General features: G+C 51.4%; 1 protein-coding gene across 16 annotated transcripts in view; it reads left to right on the forward strand.

Annotated features, from left to right (window-relative positions):
- Nucleotides 1-6299: 6299 nt before the first annotated feature.
- Nucleotides 6300-21463, forward strand: part of ODF2 (outer dense fiber of sperm tails 2) — a 35587-nt gene continuing 20423 nt past the window's right edge. The window contains exons 1-8 of one of the 16 annotated variants that reach the window (XM_078436430.2): nucleotides 6949-7059; nucleotides 8164-8398; nucleotides 9962-10052; nucleotides 10976-11092; nucleotides 11372-11497; nucleotides 18737-18907; nucleotides 19821-19981; nucleotides 20753-20882. In XM_078436430.2, coding sequence (XP_078292556.1) covers nucleotides 8367-8398; nucleotides 9962-10052; nucleotides 10976-11092; nucleotides 11372-11497; nucleotides 18737-18907; nucleotides 19821-19981; nucleotides 20753-20882 — 828 coding nt within the window. In that variant the 5' untranslated portion in view covers nucleotides 6949-7059; nucleotides 8164-8366. Of the gene's footprint in view, nucleotides 6382-6880; nucleotides 7060-7255; nucleotides 7398-7876; nucleotides 7961-8163; nucleotides 8399-9961; nucleotides 10053-10938; nucleotides 11093-11371; nucleotides 11498-18736; nucleotides 18908-19820; nucleotides 19982-20752; nucleotides 20883-21463 lie in introns of those variants that run through there. The other 15 variants (XM_078436429.2, XM_078436432.2, XM_078436431.2 and 12 more) reach the window with 15 other exon arrangements.

The following is a 21463-nucleotide window of genomic DNA, read 5'->3' on the forward strand; positions in this document are numbered from 1 at the left end:
TCCTTCAAGCTGTTTGTAGAAGTTCCCAAGACAGCAGAAAACTTGCACGCTCTGAGGACTGGGGAACGTCCACCTACAGGGAGAAATTTGATGATGAGAATGTATTCCTGACATCTCTCCCATGGCAAATGCTGGGCCCAGCACAACTGGTCCCCAGGTTTTCATCTGCACTGCCCAGCTGGGATGGCAAGCAGGTGGTCTTTGGCAGGGTGAAAGAGGGCACAGATGTCGTGGAAGCCATGGAGCGCCTCGGGTCCAGGCATGGCAAGACCAGCAACGTCATCACTGCAGGGCGTGGACAGCGCTGACAGGCTGGTCTGTGCTTTGTCTCCGGAGGGCACCCCTCCCGCCCCCAGCTGCTGGCACCACTCTGTGCCTTCGTGCTCTCACGACACGTCTTCGGGGCCGTGTTGGCGCAAGGGCTAAGTTTAGGATAATGAAATTAAAACTAAATGACAAGAAAGAGAAAGAGGAATTGAGGATGATGTCGAAGCGTTGGGCCTGAATTTCTGGAGGAATGGACCTGTCATCAATTCAAATGGAGAAGACTGTGGGTGGGGCTGGTTTCGGGGTGCCGGTCAGGATTCCGGTGCAGACATCACGTGGTTGTCGGCTTGTACGAGCCTGGGATTCAGGGTTCAGGTCTGGGCTGCAGATGGAAGCTTGGAATCCTGTCCTGACCCAGAAGTCCTGGCCCCAAACCACACACACACACACACACACACACACACACACACACACACGCGCGCGCGCGCCCTCCCCCCCTCCCCCACTGGTTACCTGGGGAGCTTGTTAAATGCAGATTACTGACTCATCCCACTCCCTCTGCACGTCCCCCCCCCCCCCCCCCCACACACACACACACCGGGTAGGCTGTGGGTGAGGCGTGACTTTCTGAACGAAACCACCCCGGGTGATTCCTGATTCCGAGGAGCTGACCGCTCTGGGAACTCCCGCTAAATCAACACACAGTAAAATCGATGCCGATGAGGGGCGTCTGCGGGGCTCAGTCAGTTAAGCGTCTGACGTCAGCTCAGGTGGTTGGTGATCTCACCGGCTTGTGGACTTGAGCCTGGTGTCGGACTCCCCGCTGGCAGCGTTGAGCCTGCTTGGGATTTTCTCTCTCCCTTTCTCTGCCCCTCCTGCCCCTGGCTCAAAAATAAATAAAGAAGCTTAAAAAAAAAAGTTGACTTTGATGATCTTTGACAAATGTAAACAGTCCGGTGACCACCATGACAATGAAGATGTGGAATATGTACATTTCCCTCCAAATTCCCCTATCGTCAGTACCCTCCTCCCAACTCCAGCCCCTGAAACCATAGATCTGTTTTCTGTCCCTGTGGTTGTGCCTTCTCGCAACCGTCGTGTGGGTGGAATCATATAGTATGTGGCCTCTTGTGTCTGCTTTTAACCAGTATAAATGTTTTATTTGGAAGTTTCATACAAAACTGAGCATGAACACCTTCCCTAATATGTTACATTATGGTTTCTTTCTTTCTTTTTCAGTGTTCATTTCTTTTTGAGAGAGAGAGGGTGCAAGCCGGGCAGGAGCAGAGAGAGAGAAAGAGAGAGCCAAGGATCTGAAGCAGGTTCCTCACTGTCAGTGCAGAGCCCAACTTGGGGCTTGAACCCACGAACCATGAGATCGTGACCTAAGCTGAACCCACGAACCATGAGATCGTGACCTGAGCAGGAAGGAGGGCCTGCGGGCAGGAACCGCGTCTGCTATAACTCCCTCGAGGTGGACTGCTTTTAATCTGCTCTACCCCACCCTGCAAGGTTGGTACAATTGTTTGCAAATCAAGAGACAAAGGGCTTTCCTATGAGTAAATGGCAGTTAGCTTTGGGACATTGGCTGTTTGCCAACTGTTTTGCCTGTTCAGGGAGATTTCTGTCTCCTTGCTGGTTTTTCAGCTGAATTGTAGGCACTGGGGAAGAGCCCTCCCTGAAGGCGGCAGTCTCTGCAAACCTCAGTGTGCTCCTGCTGGCCATGACATAGGCCCCTGGGGCTGTGTGTGTGTGTGTGTGTGTGTGTGTGTAGGAGAGAAAGCTGGTTTGAGTTATGTCTGCACTTTCTAACCTGTGACCTTGGGCAAATGTAATGAGCTTTCTCTGGCCTCAGTTTTCAGCTCTGTAAAATGGGGTTAGCATTCATGCCAAGCTCACTGGATGTTGCGAGGCTTTGCTGAGCTCATGCAGGTGAGCACCGTCCCTGGCACAGTGGGAAGGGTGCACTGACGGTTGCTGGCTTCACGGCAGCCCTCCAGACAGTGACAAAGTGGATCCAGATGGGCTAAGGAGGTCTGCCTGAGTCAGAAGAGAGTGGGGGGTGGTCTCTGGAAACAGATCATCTAACTTTCACTTTCACCTTTGCCACTTGAGCCGGGTCCCTTCTCCTCGCTTAAAACCCTGCAGTTTTGGGGCGCCTGGGTGGCTCAGTTGGTTGGGTGGCCGACTTCGGCTCAGGTCATGATCTCACGGTCCGTGAGTTCGAGCCCCGCGTCGGGCTCTGTGCTGACAGTTCAGAGCCTGGAGCCTGCTTCATATTCTGTGTCTCCCTCTCTCTGACCCTCCCCTGTTCATGCTCTGTCTCACCCTGTCTCAAAAATAAATAAACGTTAAAAAAAAAATTTTTTTTTTTTTTAAAAACCCTGCAGTTTCCTCCTCTGTAAAGTGAAGAGGCATGACTAGATTTGCCTTCCAAGTCTGAGGGTCCGGAAAGTGGTTCTCAAACTCTGGAGTATACCTGAATCACCCACAGAATTTGTTAAAACGCAGGTTGCTGAGCCCCATCCCGAGACTGTCTGGTTCCCTAGGTCCAGGGTGGGGTCCAAGGTTTGTATCTCTACCAAGTTCCGCAGTGATGCTGATGCTGTTGGCATGGAGACTTTGAGAACCGCTGGTTTGGACAGCTGCAGAATCAATACTTTCAGTGAGGCTGGAGGCCATCCAACCTCCGAGGGGTAGGGCCAGTGAGGGTCTTGGCCAAAGGGTCTAAGAAGAGCAAGCCTTGATAAGGCCAGGGAGAATTTTCTCTCCCAGCTCCACCCAAAACTTGAAAGGAAAAGCCAGGCCCACTCTGGAGCACAGGTTCCTTCTCCCCAGGGCAGGGCTGTGGCAGTTGCATCAGGGCCCTGGAGGAGATGCTCCTGGATGGAAAGAACTGGTAATCAGGCCCTTGGGCAAATGGAGAGGCTGGAGCCTAAGCCCGGGGTGGTGGGGGTGGGGGACACTCAGGGGTCTCCCTCTGCTGTGAGCTGCTGGCAGGGTGGGGGCCCAATGCCGGGGCTGATGGCTGGCGCCCCCACCTGTGGTTGTTTCTAACTAACAAAAGAAGCTCACATTCATTGTTGACATTGGGAAAAATAGAACAAGGAAAATAAAATGGTCGTATTAACATTTTGAGATAGTGTCTACTGGTTTAAAACAAAAAAAAGATGTTTTAAGTACCCCCACCCCCAACACGGGCCTTGGACTCATGACCCCGAGATCAAGAGTCGCATGCTCTACTGACTGAGTCAGCCAGGTGCTCCTACAACATTTTTAATCTCTTATTTCTTAAAGCTGAATGGTGGCTCCTTTAGTGTGTATTTGATCATACATTTTTATTTTTATTAAAAAAATTTTTTTTAATGTTTATTCATTTTTGGGAGAGAGAGAGAGACAGAGAGACAGAGAGACAGAGCGTGAATGGGGAAGAACCACAGAGAGGGAGGGAGGCACAGAATCCGAAGCAGGAGTTGTCACCGCAGAGCCCAAGGTGGGGCTTGAACTCACAAACCACGAGATCATGACCTGAGCCGAAGTTGGACACTTAACTGACTGACCCACCCAGGCGCCCCCTATTTTTAACTTTTCGAGGAACCTCCATACTGTTTTCCAGAGTGACTGCACCACTTTGCATTCCCACCAACAGCGCAAAAGAGATTCTCTTTCTCTGCATCCTCACCAACACCTGTTGTTGCCAAGGTTATTAATTTTAGCCATTCTGACAGTGTGAGGTGGTTTCTCAGCGTGGTTTTGATTTGTATTTCCCTGATGATGAGGGATGCTGAGCATTTTTTCATGTATCTGGATTTTCAGCCATCTGGATGAATGTCTTCTTTTGAAAAGTGTCTATTCATGTCTTTTGCCCATTTCTTCACTGGATTATTTGTTTTCTGGGTTAATTTACTTTTGAGAGACAGTGTGGGTAGGGGAGGGCCGGAGGGGGGCAGAAGATCCAAAGCAGGCTCTGTGCTGAGAACAGCGTGCCCCATGAGAGATCACCTGAGCCAAAGTCAGGTGCTCAACCTACTGAGGAACCCAGGCACCTCTGGGTATTGCCCTTAAAAAAAAAAAAGTGGTCAGGGGCACCTAGGTGGCTCAGTCAGTTAAGCAACTGGCTCAGGTCATGGTCTCGTGGTTTGTGAGTTAGAGCTCCGGGTTGGGTGCAGTGCAGAGCCTGCTTGGGATTCTCTCTCTCCTTCTTTTCTCTCTGCCCCTCCCCTGCTCCTGCTCTCTCAATAAATAAATAAATAAACTTAAAAAACAATTAAAAATAAAAGTGGTCAATGCTGGCCAGGCTCAAAGTGGTTTGCACTCAGAAAACATGGTCCAGGGCACCTGGGTAGTTCAGTGGGTTAAGTGTCAGGCTTCCGCTTGAGTCATGATCTTGAGGCTCGAACCCCACGTTGGGCTCTGTGCTGACAGCTCAGAGCCTGGAGCCTGTTTCTGATTCTGTGTCTCCCTCTCTCTCTGCCCCTCCCCCACTCACACCCTCTCTCTCAAAAATAAATAAACATTAAAAAAAGAAAAAAAAAAGAAAACATGGTCCAGCAATACAAAGTAATATAAGAATAACTCAAGTTCTTTCCTTGCATTTCTCAAACACTACAAAAGGATAGATCCCCCTACCACAGCTATACTCTTAAATATGCTCCTTTTCAGGGACACGGGGAGGCTCAGTTGGTTGGGCGTCTGCCTTCAGCTCAGGTCATGATCTCACTGTTTGTGGGTTCAGGCCCCACATTGGCCTCTGTGGTAAGTTCAGAGCTCCAGCTCAGAGCCTGGAGCCGGCTTCAGATTGTGTCTTCCTCTCTCTCTGCCCTTCCCCCGTTCATGCTCTGTCTCTCAAAAATGAATAAACATTAGAACAAAATATGCTCCTTTTCTTCTCCATCCCACATCTTTCACACACTACAGAGGTTCCTGTGCCCTTCTTCAGTCTCTCTTCCACCACCCCTCCCTTCCCAATCTTCTGAGAAGCGTTTCCTCCTCCTTCCTGTCACCCAGTGCTGCGTGTGTGTGTGTGCGCATGCGTGGTGACCTCTCAATTCTGTCCATTCTCAGATTTTCCATCACAAAAGCCCCAAAGAACTGCACTGGCTATGAAGGGCCCTCTTCAGAGGGTGAAGAGCAGACAAAATCACATGGGCAAAATCCTTCAGTGGGTGGAGAGAGGAAAGTTTCAACCAGGATATCTGGTCAAGTCCAAGAGGTTGGCTGTGCGCTCCTTGAAGACTAGGTAGGGTGTGTTGGTCTAGCACCCCTTGAACTGGGCTTAGCACATAGCAGGGACTTAATATTGGTTCAGCGAATGTGGGAGCAGTGAGAAATGATCAACAATTCCGTGCTGGGGGTAGCAAGAGACATTTTACTGAGATCTTTGATCTAGGCCTGGCAGTAAGAAGTTTGCCTTGGGCAGCAAGAAGGACATCACTTCCTCTGAAGGGAGGAACTAAAAGATGGTGGGGAGGCGGGGCGGGGACTTAAAATGAGTGCAGATAGGTAGGGAGAAGGTAGAGGAAATTCTTGATGGCTTTATTTTTCTCTATGAGAAAGGAGAGTTGGGAATAGGAGACGGGAGAGGCAAAGGTTTGGAAAAGCCACTTGGAGAGAGAAGGGATCTAGAGACAGATGGAACAATTTTGGGCGGTGATGAGGGCTCAGCTGAAGGTGGAGGCCATGGTGTGTGGGTTTCATCCTTGCAGAACCTCAGGTGGTTGAATGATAACAGGAGACCCGTTACTTATTCAATAGGGAGAAGATGAACAGACGTGGAGGGCTCCCTAACACCGGGGAATGAATATGGTGGGCATTAGCCAATGCGAAGAAAATGAAAGCGAAGCCAGAAAAGCAAGTACTGTGTGGACAGCGGGAAGCTGGAATTTCAGATTTCAGGTGTACCAGTTGTGTGACCCTGAGGGGGCATGGCTGAGGTTCAAGGGAAAGTCAGGGACATGAGGACGTCAAGCGACCGAGGCCAGATTGGCCTGAGGATGTTAAAGTCTCCCAGAATCCAGGGCGGCGCGGTGAGCCACGTGACAGCCCCCCCTTGATTGCTCCACAGTGAAGCATAGTTGAGAAGATGGCGGCCCAGCGAGAACCTCATCGAAGTAGGTCTGTACACACAGCAGCGCCCAGTGTGCAGGAGGGCGGTGAGGAGCGAGGGGGACGCGGCCCGTTCCTCCAGTCTGGACGAGGATAGAGGAGGAGCTGTGGGAAGGGGCGAGATATCAGAGTCTGGGTGGTGTGCGCCACCAGCGGACTACTGAAGGGGCTGGATGTCAGAAGCTGCGCGTCGCTCCGGCCGATTACTCGTTCTGTGTCCCCAGTCGGAGCCCAGTTTCCCAACACGTATCAAAGGGCCCGGGGTAGAGTTTTAACGCTCCTTCCAGTTAGGGGACTCGAGGGGGACCGCGACGGGGTAAAAATGGCGGAGGGCCAGCCGGGCCTTGAACGGCGGGGCAAGCCCCGGCAAAGCCCTCTAGTGGCGTCGCGCGTCTCCACGGCGACGGGACGCGTGGCCCAGACGAGGGCGGAGCTTCTTGTGGGGCGGGGCATCTCTGTGACGCCAGGGGCTGGGTCTAAATGGCGAAACCCGAGAGGCTCCTGGGGGGGTTTGAACTGGCCAATGGGCGAGCTGCCGACCGGGTGTCGGAAAAGGAGGCGGAAGCGGGGAGGAGTCGCCGCGGGAGCCGCACTGCATCCGCCGCGGCGTCTCCATGGCACGGCCCTGGCCTCCGACTTCAACGACTTCATAAGGAGGCGTTTCTGGGCGCAGCCGTGCCGCTCCTGGTGAGAGGCCGCCGGCAGGCGGGACCCCGGGCGCTTCGGGGCGCCCCGCCGCCGCCGCCGCCGGGCTGGGTCCGGGAGGGAGGGATGGCCCCCGCCGCTCCCCCTCCCCCCCGGCCGCCCCTGCCTCCAGCCCTCCGGCGCGCTCGTCCCGCTCCGGTCAGAATGTGGCCCCCGCCCCGCCCCCCGGCGCGGGCCCTCTCCTCCTCCGGCTAACGGGCGGGCCGGCCGCCTCCCACCTGACCTGGCCTCCGGCGGGACTCTACTCCCACCTCTGCCGCCCTCCGGCGGGGCCTCGCCCTTCTCTCTATGGGCAGAAACTGGTCCCCTCCTGCACGCTGGTGGGTGGTCGTCGTCTCTTCCCCGCCGTCGGAGGCTGGCCCCGCGCCCCTTGCCCGCCGGTGGGCGTCGCCCCTGCCGCCTCTCCCTCCCTGCGGGCCTCGGCTCGGCAGTTATTTGTCCGCGCCTCGTAGGCAGTGCTGTTTCCCCGGGGCCGTCTCCCTGCCGCCCAACCCCGCGGGAGCGGGATCACCAGCCCAGGGGGCCTCCCCGGGGGTCCCATCCCGCTCCCTGCACCACCCGGCGTCCGACCCGCTCTAACTCGGATACTAAGTCCTGGCGGCCGCTGGCAGTTGCGCCCGGGAGGATTTTCCCTTCGCCGTCGGGGGTACCCACTTGTGGCCGAACGCCCCTTTCTCCTGCAGCTGCCGCCCCTATCGCCTTCAAATACTATTGGTCCTCTCCGGGTTTCTATTCTGCCGGGAACGCCCCCTTCTCCTAGGAGACCCTTGCCCTGGCCCCGCCCGGAATATCCCTCCAGCTCCCTTCTCGGATTCCGGCCCTTTGGGGCCCACTTGGGGACCTGGCGGTTCTCGCCCTCCACGCGCGCCAGCCAGCACCTCAGGTTTTCCCTTTGACGGCCACCCACCACTCCTGGGTGGGGCCTGGGCGTGGTGGTCCTTGTCCTCGAAGTTCCGCCCCTCGCCCGTCCCCAGGGAGGGGAGCTTCCTCCGCGCCCCCTACCCACCTACCGGCCGTCCATCCACTGCCCCGCAAGTCGCTCAGCCTCTCCTATCTCCCCCCCCCCCCCCCCCCCCACTTTGGCAGGACAGTTGCTGTGCGACTTGGACAGTAGAGGAGCGCCTCCCAAGTTTTCATCCAACTGCCACCCCCAAGGCTTCCACCCTCCTCCCCTCAGAGAGGACGTTTGATGCCGGGCCCCTGAGATTGTTATTGACAAGCCCCTCTGGGTCCCCCTGAGCAGAGCCTGCTGACCCAATTGCCCACCTTTGCGGCTTTGATGCCTAGCCATGTCTGCCTCATCCTCAGGCGGCTCCCCCAGGTACTGCGGAAGGGCAGGGAAAGGTGGTCAGGGGCCCTCAGACCAGGCTCACCGGGGGCTTCTCTTTCCAGCTTCCCTGTTCTGTGTATTGAAAGTCTGGTCCAAGACATTGAGAAATCATTTTGAAAGGGAAGGAGGAAAAAAGTGCAGGCAGGCCACCCCAGTTCTGGCTCCCTCTTGCCCTCCCTCCCCAGGTGCCCCAGTTCCCAGGAGCAAACAGGGTCACCATTGTTGGAGTAGGAGGCATGCAGGTCCTTTTTGAAAGAGGGCTGCATGTAAATAACAATGATGTCGGAGGTGGATTTGGCAGTTAGCAAGGTATCGATGCAATCCAGGTGATTGTATGGCAAGCCTGATGAGGGAGAGAGATTTCCCAAATCTGTTGGCTTTTAAGTGAGGAGGGGGAAAAAAAAACCTGTCTACTTAGATTTGGTATTCCTTGCCCAAATGACTAGTAGGGCGCAATAAATATATTTTTTTTCTTTTTCATCAAAGCGTAATAGATGTACAGCAAGATGCATGCTACAGTGCCCCAGAATTTTTATGTTGCATCTTTAGGTTACATTATTTTCCCAGAAGTATTGATGGGGAGGGTGAAGCCATATTTTGGGGCTGTCAGGAGGTAGTGGGATGGATCAAATGAATTTTCCAAGTCCCTTTCCGTCATGGCATTCTTGACTCAGACGCTCTGCTGCAAAATATTGGACATTAAACTTTTTTTATATTTGCAAATCTGGTGATGAGGTTGTTTATGTGTAAGCATGATGAATTGCACATATTATTAAAAAAAAAAACCTCTCTAAAACAAAAATAACCCTGCTTTTCAAGACGTTAAAAGGTAGAAAGTGGGATATTTGGGGAAATAGTAACTTTTCTTCATCTTACTTGAATGTTTGTTAATTTTATGAAATTTGAGTCACAGTGACTTTGTTCCTGGGCCTGCTGGGTTTTTGTTTTTGTCTTTTTTTTAGAGAGAAAGCTCTCAAGCAGGGTAGAGGGGTATGGGGAGAGAGAGAAAAAGAGAGAAAGAATCTTAAGCAGGCTGCACGTTCAGCTCGGAGCCCGATGCGGGGCTCAATCCCAGGACCCTGGGATCTTGACCTGAACTGGGATCAAGAGTCGGCTGGTGAGCTGAGCCGTCCACACACTCCCCTGCTTCTTTTTATGTCTGTCATTCACTGAGCATTTTTCCAGGGCTGCCCCTGCTCCAGGCACAGTCCCTGAGCACTTTCATCCTTGGCCAAGTTAGTACCTTGCCCGTGGCTCCCGTGCCGCCTGCTTTTTGCCACCCGACAGACAGGATGACAGCTGGGCGTTTCAGCAAAAGGTCACAATATGTGCGATGCAATGGCAGGTTACAGGGTCAGCCCTGTGAATGCCCATCACCCCCTGTTTCCATCCCGCTGCCAGGCACACCAGGCGTGCTCGGTGCTCGTGTAAAGGGAGCCGAGTGATTCCAGACTGGTTCTCCTAGTCATAAGCTTGTGTGTAATTTCGGGAGATCTAAGGACTAGAAGAGCCGTATTTTTCCGCTTACAATCTGGTTCTTGTGCCTGGGTGCAGGTTTCCATCGTGTGGGAAGAACGGAGTAACAAGTCTCACGCAGAAAAAGGTCTTGCGGACACCCTGTGTTGCGCCCAGTGTGACTGTGACGGTAGGTGACACGCACACGGAGCAGCCCTCGGGTCTGCGGCCCCACCGCCAATGCTTTTGCACACCTTTTCCAGGACCTGCCTTTCCCTGCTGGCACCACTGTGGCCCCTCGCTCTGCTGGGTGCTTTCATGCCTGTCCTGCTGATTGACTGGGATGGTTTTTTTTCTTTTGCCTGTGGTCCAGCTGCTGGGTATGAGGAGGTTGTCTTAACCTAATCCTTCCCAGTTCCAAAAGGCTTGAGAAAACTTCCAAAAAGAAAAAAAAAAAAAAAAAGAAGAAGAAGAAGTAGAAGAAAAGAAAAAAGTCAAAGAATGGGGAAGGGATAGTTGCTGGAGGGGTGGCGGGGGGGGTGGTGGCGGCAAGGGGTGTGCAGCTGGGGGTTCTGCCCTGCTTATATTCAGAATCTATGCAACCTTCTCATCTCAGCATTTCCTATCGCTTTCTGTGGTCGTCCTCTCTCACCTGCCTGCTGCCTGATTTGTTTTGTGCTCTAACCGTTCTGTGAGTCTCCTGCGCTAATCTGCCCGCCCAGATTACCGCGCAGAAGGATTCTCCTGCCCTCTCCCACTGTGCTACGCTGAGTCTGGAGAAAAGCTGTGCATTCCAGCAGGCTTGGACGGAGATTCAGCGCTGAGGACCCTGGGGCTGGGTTCGGGTTCTTCTGCGGAACGTGCGGGTCTGGCAGACCCCTCTCTTGAGTGGACGTAGATCTTCCCGGTGGTCTTCAGCTGGGATCTCTGCAGCAGCCTGCGGGAACAGCACCGCTGCCTTCGTTCCTGCCCGCATGCCAGTAATTGGTAGCTGTCCTGCTCGCTTGCTGGCTAGGCTTTCAGTGGCCCCCAGAGGCTCTGAGCTCTGGTTTTTATGCCCGTTTACTCATCCACAGATCAACCTTTTTTGTGTTGTCCTCCCCCGCCTGCCAGAAGCGAACCATGAAGGACCGCTCTTCAACTCCCCCCTTACATGTTCACGTGGATGAGAACACTCCTGTCCACGTCCACATAAAAAAACTCCCGAAACCATCAGCAACCAGCAGCCAGGTAGGAGCCTGCCGGCCGGGCGAGGTTAAGGCTGTGGAGCAGGGGGCCGCCTCCCAACCCGGCCACCTCGCGCCTCAAACTCCAAAGGTTTCCGAGACAGGTGCGCTTGCTTTCAGAGGTCAGCTGCCTGCTTAGAAGGTAGGCGGCCCTTGATCCAGAAACGGCAGCAGCAGCCTTAGTCAGAAGAGGCTCCCCTGCGGAGTTGGAAGTGGGTGCCACCAGAGTGACACCACGGCCGGCCGTGTGGGGAAGTGACCCTGGGTTTGTCCCTTTCCACAGAAATCTCATAAGCGCGGAATGAAAGGGGACACCGTGAATGTGCGGCGGAGTGTCCGGGTGAAAACCAAGGTACCTTGGATGCCCCCTGGAAAATCATCCGCCCGGCATGTGGGATGCAAGTGGGAGGTAGGCTCATTCTCGTTCAGGCTTTCCTTCTCGGACTGGTCAGGGTCTAGCAGGCCTCAAACTCGGTATGATTCAGGGTCGGCGGTAGCTCTTAGGCATGTCCAGTAGGTCCAGTAGGTCCTGCTAAACCCCGAAGGCACATGATGTTCTTGGGTCCTCACAAGACTGCAGTGTGGTAGGTCTTGCTCTCCCAATGTACAGATGAGGAAAGCAAGGTTCCGAGAGGTGAAGTCCCAGAGAAAGCAGCAGCAGAGCCTGAGTTGGGGCTCAGGGCTCTCTCATATTAAAGGGTGCACCCTTGGCCTCTCTCGTTTGTACGTGTGGAGCCACGTCTTTTCCCGTGTAACCGGGACAGTATCTGAAGCGTAACTTAAACGTGTACCAGAAATGTGCCTATCTAAGAGAGCACCGCCTCTTTCCAGGCAGTCCCCACGAGAGATTATGCGTGTATTCCACAGTTGTCCCCCAGACCGCTTCTGGAACTGGTTAATCATTGCCTTCCGTATGAGTTGTGAAGGTGCCAAGAGAATTACTGTCCTCTTTTTAGCCGCGCCTCAACATGTTTTGCGTGTCCGTCTATCCATCCATCCACGCAGTGATCCTTGCGGCATAACATTTATCGAGACTTGGGCCAGACACTGCCGGGCACTGGGGTGACAGCCGCAGACTGGCAGGTGCACCCTCCTTAGGCTTACATCCTAGTCAATTGCAACGAGAAACGTCAGTGACGAAACAAGACCTTTTGGCTGCATTTTAGACAAAGGTCTCATTATAGGGGCAGGTAAAAAGGACCTGAGGCTGCTTCCAGATGATGCCTGCCATTTTGAAACAGTCTTTTGCTGGTAGTTTGTTACTTCTTTTTGTTTTTGATAGTTTATTACTTTTAAAAGTAGAAATAAAAAGTGAAAGTAATTACTCTGAAGTCCTACTTCATGGGTTTGACTCCCTGATTTATCAGTTTTCCCTAAGAGATAAAGGGAGAATGGGGTATTCTAGGGAATAAATGAGAAGTGTTCTAACCAGTGTGTGTTTGTGTGTGTGTGTGTGTGTGTGTGTGTGTGTGTGTATTTACATAGAAAGATTGAAATTAGGGGCGCCTGGGTGGCCCAGTTGGTTAAGCGTCCTGCTCTTGGCTTCTGGAGCCCCACACTTTGGGCTTTGCACTGACAGCACAGAGGCTGCTGTGTCTCTCCCTCCCTCCCCCCCCACTAGCACCTGCACACTCTCTCTCTCAAAAATAAATAAACATTAAAAAAATTAGATAAGGGGCGCCTGGGTGGCTCAGTCGGTTGAGCGTCCGACTTCAGCTCAGGTCATGATCTCGCGGTCTGGTCTGTGATTTCGAGCCCCGCATCGGGCTCTGTGCTGACAGCTCAGAGCCCGGAGCCTGCTTCAGATTCTGTGTCTCCCTCTCTGCCTCTGCCCCTCCCCCTCTTGCACTCTGTCTCTCTCAAAAATAAAAAAATAAACATTAAAAAAATTTTTTTTTAAATTAAATAAATACATGAATACACTTAAAAAAAATTTAATGCCCTTTAAACAAGAGGGAAAGAAAGCTTGGAATTAAAACACTGTCTTCCATTTTTTACTACACGTACCTGACTAATCAGTTAGATGTAAATGAAAAACAACTATGTTTTAAAACACAAGCTGTCATTTTTATTGAATGGAATATACTGTAATTGAAAAGCTTACTGAGGGGCGCCTGGGTGGCGCAGTCGGTTAAGCGTCCGACTTCGGCCAGGTCACGATCTCGCAGTCCGTGAGTTCGAGCCCCGCGTCAGGCTCTGGGCTGATGGCTCAGAGCCTGGAGCCTGCTTCCGATTCCGTGTCTCCCTCTCTCTCTGCCCCTCCCCCGTTCATGCTCTGTCTCTCTCTGTCCCAAAAATAAATAAAAAACGTTGAAAAAAAAAATTAAAAAAAAAAAAAAAAAAGAAAAGCTTACTGATATCTCATGTTGGCAAGGGTAGGAGAAGTCAGCAAACTTTTTTATACTGTTTTGAGAGGATTGGTGAAATCATTTAACAGTTCTGGGGCACGTATGTAAACATTGATGCTAGGTTTTATTTTTAAAAAATATTTTTTGGGGCGCCTGGGTGGCTCAGTCGGTTAAGCGTCCGACTTCAGCTCAGGTCACGATCTCACGGTCCGTGAGTTCGAGCCCCGCGTCGGGCTCTGGGCTGATGGCCCGGAGCCTGGAGCCTGCTTCCGATTCTGTGTCTCCCTCTCTCTCTGCTCCTCCCCCGTTCATGCTCTGTCTCTCTCTGTCTCAAAAATAAATAAATGTTAAAAAAAAAATTTTTTTTTTAAATTAAAAAAAATATTTTTTAAGATTTTTGTTATTTTTAAGTAATCTCTGCACTTAGTGTGACGTTTGAACTCACGAACCCAAGATCAAGAGTTGTACAGTCCACTGACTAAGCGAGCCAGGCACCACAGGGATCCTGTAGTTTTATACCTAGGAATTGATATTATAGGGATTTTTTTGTTTTTTGGGTTTTTTTTAAGTTTATTTTGGGAGAGAGGGAGAGAGAGCACGCAGGGGAGGGGCAGAGAGAGAGAGAATCCCAAGCAGGCTCCCTGCTGTCAGCATGGAGCCCGATGCAGGGCTCGATCTCGTGAACCTCAAGATCATGACCGGAGCCGAAATCAAGAGTTGGACGCTTAACCACTTAACCGACTGAGCTGGGGTACATGAGTACAGATATCATGTATAAAGATGTTTGTAAGAGAGAAATTTTGGAAGCAACCTAAATGTCTATCAGGAGGGTATTGGTTAAATTGTGATATATCCATGCAGTGGAATACCATACAACTGTTATAGTGATGGACGTAGATATTCATACATGATCATGAAGCACGGAGCTGCACAGCGGGTAGAGTTTGGCCCTATTTGTCCAAACAGGGGCATTTGTGGGTCACCTGGCTGGCTCAGTAGGCAGAGCATGTGACTTTTTTTTTTTTTAATGTTTATTTTTGAGAGAGAGGGAGACAGTGCGCGTGGGAGAGGGGCAGAGAGAGAGGGAGACACAGAATCAGAAGCAGGTTGCAGGCTCCGAGCCATCAGCACAGAGCCTGACGTGGAACTCGAAGTCACACGCTGGGAGATCATGACCTGAGCCACAGTCGGGTGCTTAACCGACTGAGCCACCCAGGTGCCCCTCTTTATTTACTTATTTATTTTTGTTAGGTTTATTTTGACAGAGGGAGAGTGACGGGGGGAGGGGCAGAGAGAGAGGGAGAGACAGAATACCTGCTGTCAGTATGGAGCCCGATTCAGGGCTTGATCTAATGAACTTCAAGATCATGACCTGAGCCTAGATCAAGTGTCAGACACTTAACCTACTGAACCACCCAGACGCCTCAGAGCATGTGACTCTTGATCTTGGAGTCTTGAGTTCGAGCCCCATGGTGGGCGTAGAGCTTACCTTAAAAAGAAGAAAAAAACAGGATGTCTGTATCCATGTGTACATACATGTGTTTGTATATGTATAACATTTTCTGGAAAGATAAATAAAAAGTAGCAAGCAGTGACTACCTCTGGGGTTGGAGGACCCTTAAAGGTTTAAAAATAAACCTTAAAGGTTTATTTTTTATCGTCTGCTTGAATTTCATTATAACAAGCATACTATGTTTTATAATTAAAAATGCTTTTTTAAAAAACAGAAAACTTAGTAGTTTTTGAAGTCTACATTAAAGATCTGCCACTCTGGAAACTGGCTTCCCTACTGACCTAGGTTGCTAGGACCTACGGTCCCCCCTGGAAAGTTCAATGCCTACTTTCAGTTCTGGGGCCCCAGAATCCTAGAAATGGAGGAGCTCAGAGAGGTGACTTCTGTCTCAGATAGCAGCTGTATTTCATGATGTCCCCTTGAGCCAGTGCCCTTCTCCTTCCCAGTGGGACTCTGTGTTTCTGGGAAGACCCAGCCTGACCTTTCCCATTATGGGCAAGCGAGAAAGGAAATGTGGGGTGAGCTGGACGTGGACCCCAGAAGCTGCTGTGTACATGTGGGGGTTCTTGTTTGATTTTTTAAAAAATGTTTATGTATTTTGAGAGAGAGAGAGAGAGAGAGTGAGCGTGGGAGAGGGGCAGAGGGAGACTGGAGAGACAGAATCCCAAGCAGTCTCCACGCCGTCAGCAGAGTCTGATGTGGAGCTCTATCTCACCAACGGTGAGATCATGAGCTGAGCCAAAATGAAGAGTTGGTCGCTTAACCAACTGAGCCACCCAGGTGCCCCCTTGTTCGATTTTTTTAAAACCCCTTCTGGTATATAAGATTGATTGCCTTTGGGAGAAAGGAGGTGTGGGTTTTTTTCTCTACCCTATTTTTATTATTTTTAAAACATTTTTTGAATGTTTATTTAGTTTTGAGAGAGCAACAGAATATGAGTTGGGGAGGGGCAGAGAGAGAGGGAGACACAGAATTCGAAGCAAGCTCCAGGCTCTGAGCTGCCTGCACAGAGCTCAAGGTGGGGCTCGAGCCCACAAACTGTGAGATCATGACCTGAGCCGAAGTCGGACGATCAACCGACTGAGCCGCCGAAGCACCCTTCTACCCTATTTTTAAAAGTGATCTGTTTTTGTTATGGAAAGTTGAAAATTCAGAAAAATAAACCATCACCTGTCACTTTACTACTTTAATGTGACTGCTATTAAGTTTTAAAAGCTTTTTCTTAAAAAGTGCAGGAAAGTACACACATCAGAAGTATACTGCTTGACTGATGAATTTTTACAAACTGACTGTATCTGTGTAACTACCACACCACTTAAGAAACCACATCATCATGAGCTTCCCCAGAAGCTCCCCTCTGGTCCTAATGCTGTCATTACCACCCCTGTGGGGAACCACCCTCCTGAAACTGCTAATATTTTGGTTACACTTACTGTCACACTTTTTCCTATGCATACTTTTGGGTTTTAAAATACCATTGTTATCATACTATATATTGTCCTATTACCCTCCTTTTATTTTTTATTTTATTTTTAAAAACTTTTTTAACATTTATTCACTTTTGAGAGAGAGAGACAGACAGACAGAGCACAGTGGGGGAGGGGCAGAGGAAGAGGGAGACACAGAATCTGAAGCAGGCTCCAGGCGCTGAGCTGTCAGCACAGAGCCCGACATGGGGCTCAAACTCACAGACCATGAGATCATGACCTGAGCCAAAGTCTAATGCCCAACTGACTGAGCCACCCGGGCTCCCCGTATTACTCTCCTTATAAATATTGCCAACTTTTTTTTCTTAAAAAAGCAATGTGCAGTCACTGTTGAAAAATTAGAAAATCCAAACCAACACAAGAAAGAAAGTTAAAAAAACCACCTGTAATCCCAACACCCAACACTCTGAGAAGAGCTCTGGAACTTTTTTTTTTTTTTTTTTTTGAGGGAGAAAGCAAATGCAAGCACAGCAGGGGAGGGGTAGAGAGAGGGGGCAGAGGATCCAAAGCCGAAGCTGGTTCTGTGCTAACAGCAGGGAGCCCAATGCGTGGCTGATACAGGGCTTGAACTCATGGACCCAGCGGTCATGACCTGAGCCAAAGTCAGACACTTAACTGACTTAACCACACAGGTGCCTGACTGCCTTGGAACTTCTAGGTGGAAGCCTTCCTGATCTTTTCTTACGAAGAGACTCCTTGTTTTGATTTTTGTAACAATGGGATTACTTAATGTATTCTTTTTGAACACACTTTGATTGTATATATATTGTATCTTGCTTTTTTTTTTTTTTTTTTTTAAAGACAGTATTCCATTGTGGGTATATTTGTACCATGATGTATTTAACCAATACTATCTTGTCATACATTTATCTTTATCCTTGCCTTGATAAGTCCCTAGAAATAGAATTTCTGGGACAAAGGGCACATGCATTTTTTTTTTTTTAACGTTTATTTATTTTTGAGACAGAGAGAGACAGAGCATTAACGGGGGAGGGTCAGAGAGAGAGAGGGAGACACAGAATCCGAAACAGGCTCCAGGTTCTGAGCCATCAGCCCAGAGCCCGATGTGGGGCTCAAACCCACGAACCGCGAGATCATGACCCGAGCCGAAGTCGGATGCTTAACCGACTGAGCCACCCAGGCGCCCCCGCATGCATTTTTAAAATTGTACCCTGAAAGTCCTACTTGTCTGGTATTAGAGTCATACTCTTATTTTATTTTTTTCATTTTTAAACATTTATTTTATTTTTGAGAGGGAGTGAGAGAGAGAGCATGTGCTTGAGGGAGGGGCTGACCAAGAGAGGGAGAGAAAGAATCCTAAGCAGGTTCTGTGCTCATGTGGAGCTCAATCTCATGAACCGTGAGATCACGACCTGAGCCAAAATCATGACGCTTAACCAACTAAGCACCCAGGCGCCCTGAGTTATACTCAGTATTGAATACTTTTATTCCTGATATCTGGCACTTGAGCTTAAAAGGAGCACAGAACTGAACAAATAATAAGAAATAGCAAGTACTTAATGCACCAGAACAAACCTGGAGACTGAGTCAAGTTGAACATATCAAAACCCATGGAAACCCTGGCTCCCAGATTATAATATCTTTCTTCCTGGAATCTTACAAGCAAAGAGTCATACAGCTTGACAATCTTTTCAGGGGGGCACTTGCATTTTGTTTAAAAAACATGTTTTTATGCTGATGTATTTAAATATTTCCAGACATCATACCATTCTACCCCTCAAGTATTCAGTATGTGTTTCTAATAATTTTTTTTTTTTTTTTTTTTTTGTGTAACCAAAATAACAATGATTAGTCCTAAAAACTTTATTTCTTCTTATCATCTATCTGGTCCACGTCACATTTACCCACTCGTCCCTAAAGCACCTTTTATAGCAGATGTGGGGTACCTGCAACTGTCCACTGTCATGCATTCATATTCATTTAAAAGGCTTTTGACATACTTCACTTCTGCCTTTGGTATGTGAAAACATCTATCGCCCCAAACTTTTGCCATCTTTGGGTATTGTGACTATTTTTGTCAGTTTGTTCTATCCTTTATTTTAAGCTTGACATTGTAACACAGGCTTATTTCTTGGTAGAAAATCTTCAGAAACATCACGTAAACAGGGGTAGGTAATGTTCCATCAAGAAGGCGCGGTGTGCTCTCCGTCCTGAGGTCCCTGTGGTCGGCCCTCGGCATTTTAGCCCTTCCTGCCTCCCCTGGACAAGCAGGTGGCTCTGGAGCTGATGGCTGTGGCTTTGCCTTATGAGTTCACGTGTCTCTCCCTCCTCTGCATCAGAATCCGCCTCATTGCCTGGAGATCACGCCACCATCTTCAGAAAAGCTGGTCTCAGTGATGCGGTTAAGTGACCTCTCTACAGAAGATGACGACTCGGGTCACTGTAAAATGAACCGTTATGATAAGAAGATTGACAGTCTGATGAACGCGGTCGGTTGTCTCAAGTCTGAGGTGAGGGAGGTAGGGGGTAAAATAGCTATTGGCCTGAGGGTGTGAAGGACAGCGGGTCCTGGTGACCGCTTCCTTCAGGCTGCCTGCCCCCTGCCCGCAGGCCTCCTGCCCTTCCCAGCAGGCTGCCCCAGGGCATTAGATGCCTCTGGGGAGGTAGCCGGGGCAACCTGGGGGACCCCTCTCCATCAAGCGCTTAGCCCAGGCCTGGCCCTGACCCTCCTGGTGCTCTGTACGGAAGCCCTGGTTTGATCTGGCCCAACAGTAAATGAAGCCGGTGGTGTTATTGTCCCCGTTTCGGAGACGAAGTGACTGGGACGCTGGGACCTCTGTTTCCCAGTTGACACAAAAGTTTTAAAAAAGAACAAAGCCCCAAAGAGGTGAAGGAAGTTTGTCCTCAGTTGGTGGGCCATGCCCTTAATTGGAAACGACCTGGAAGTCCCTGGCCCCCAACCGGGAGGGTGGCGGCGCTGGCGTGAAGTTCGGGTCTTGAGTGCTAATGTGGCCTGTGTCTTTAATCCCCCACCCTGCACTTGGGGCCCGTGGGCCCTCCTGGAGAACCTGGGGCTGGCCGCCTGGCAAGCCCTTTCTCCACAGCCCTCAGCGCGTGGGCCTTTTTGTGACATCTCTCCTGCGGTGTGCCAGCCGAACCACGGTCTGTATCCTGGCCCTGTCCCCGACCAGCAAGTCACTTAGGCTCTGTGTACTCGGTTTTCTCTGTCATGAGGAAACGAGATGAGTAGCGTCCGCCCGGAGAGTCTGTGCGATGACTAACTGAGATTGCAGCCAAGTGGACCTAAGTGACCTATGTATCTGTCAATCGGAGGCGCCATTCTCTGGTCCAAAGTGATGGGCCTGGCGATGTGCGGAGGAGGAACCTCCCCTCAGTGGCCCCTGCCTGCGTGCCCCTGCACAGGTCAAGATGCAGAAAGGTGAGCGCCAGATGGCCAAAAGGTTCCTGGAGGAGCGGAAGGAGGAGCTGGAGGAGGTGGCCCATGAGCTGGCCGAGACCGAGCACGAGAACACGGTGCTGAGGCACAACATCGAGCGCATCAAGGAGGAGAAGGACTTTACCATGTAAGGCGGCCCTGTCCCAAAGTGTGCCTGGTGGGCCTGGGCACTGCCCCCGGGTCACAGCATACCCAGACTTACGGCTGTCCGGCAGTCACACGGCTAGCTACCCTATGGCGCCCGTGGTTCACGCTGTGAGGGGAGACGAGGACCCCCATAGAGTGCAGCGGGGGCGAGGAAGCCTTTCCGGAAAAAGCAACATTTAGGGAGAGTCCTGCAGAGTAGTTAGGGGAGGTGGGCAGTGGGTGCTGGGGAGGAAAGGATGCTGGATCTCGAGTGAAAGCCCCCAGGGAGGAGTTTGCAACTGAGAAATGGAAGGCAGGCAGGAAGGAGGAGAGGGTGCGGGCAGAGGGCAAGGGGAGCCATGGAGGTTGGCAGGGGCCGCTCTTAGCAGTCGCTTGAAGGGGTTTCCACTGAGCGGCCGTGGAGGGGTGTTCAAAGCAGGGCGCGGTGCGGCCAGGCTTGGCTCCGGTGTGAAGAGTGGATGGGAGGCTCAGAAGCGGATCTGACGGTGGTGGCTTTGAGGCTGTGGCAATGGCCAGGGACAGAGATGATGCTGATAACCAAGAGGCAAGCAGGGCCACAGATGCCGTAACGTCACCTGATGTGAAGGCGTGGCTGTGGGGCCCAGGTGGCCTCCCAGGGGCCATCCCTCCCCCTCCCCCACTGTCCCCTGGCCAGGAGATGAGCCTCGCAGGGCATTGTGAGGCGAGCCCAGAGCTCCGGGTGGGCCGCGGCCTGGGAGGGCTCACAGAGCCCTATTCTCTCTGGCCCCAGGCTTCAGAAGAAACACCTCCAGCAGGAGAAGGAGTGCCTCATGTCCAAGTTGGTAGAGGCTGAAATGGATGGGGCTGCTGCTGCCAAGCAAGTCATGGCCTTGAAGGACACCATCGGGAAGCTGAAGACAGTAGGTGGCAGGCAGAGAACCACTCAGCCCTGGGACTGGGCCCAGAAAGGGGCAAGCTGCAAGCCGGGGAGGGGTCTTTACACAGTCATCAGGCTGACTTTATGACATCTCCAGGCCAGGGGAGGGCACACTGGACTCCTCGAGCCCCACCCCCACTCTTACTTCTGGGTCCTGATCCCCGAGGATGACCTCTGGTGGCCAGGGGCTCTGAGTTGACCTCATCATGGGTCTCCTGGGATCACAGTGAGTCAAGGCCTAAGTCCGATTCCTGCAAGTGTCAGCCACAGTTTGATTCCTGCGAGTATCGGCCACCAGGTGTCGTCCTCCTCCTCCACTTCTTCCAGGAAGTCTGCCTTACCTGCACTTGCCCATGCTGGGCACCCCGGCCCTTGTCCCTTGTCGTTCTCAGCTCCTGCCCCATCCTTGCAGGCCCACCTCCTCTGGGAAGCCTGCCCTTGACCGCTCCGGCCCTGTACACAGCGCTGGGCTTCTCTCCTGGGCTTCCTGGCACCAGCACCTCTTAAAAGGGGCCTGGCTCCTCCCTTCTTCCCTGGCACCGTGTAAGACTGCCCGCTGTCTTC

This window comes from Panthera onca, chromosome D4, assembly GCF_046562875.1.
Source record: "Panthera onca isolate mPanOnc1 chromosome D4, mPanOnc1 haplotype 2, whole genome shotgun sequence".
Classification (NCBI taxonomy): domain Eukaryota; kingdom Metazoa; phylum Chordata; class Mammalia; order Carnivora; family Felidae; genus Panthera; species Panthera onca.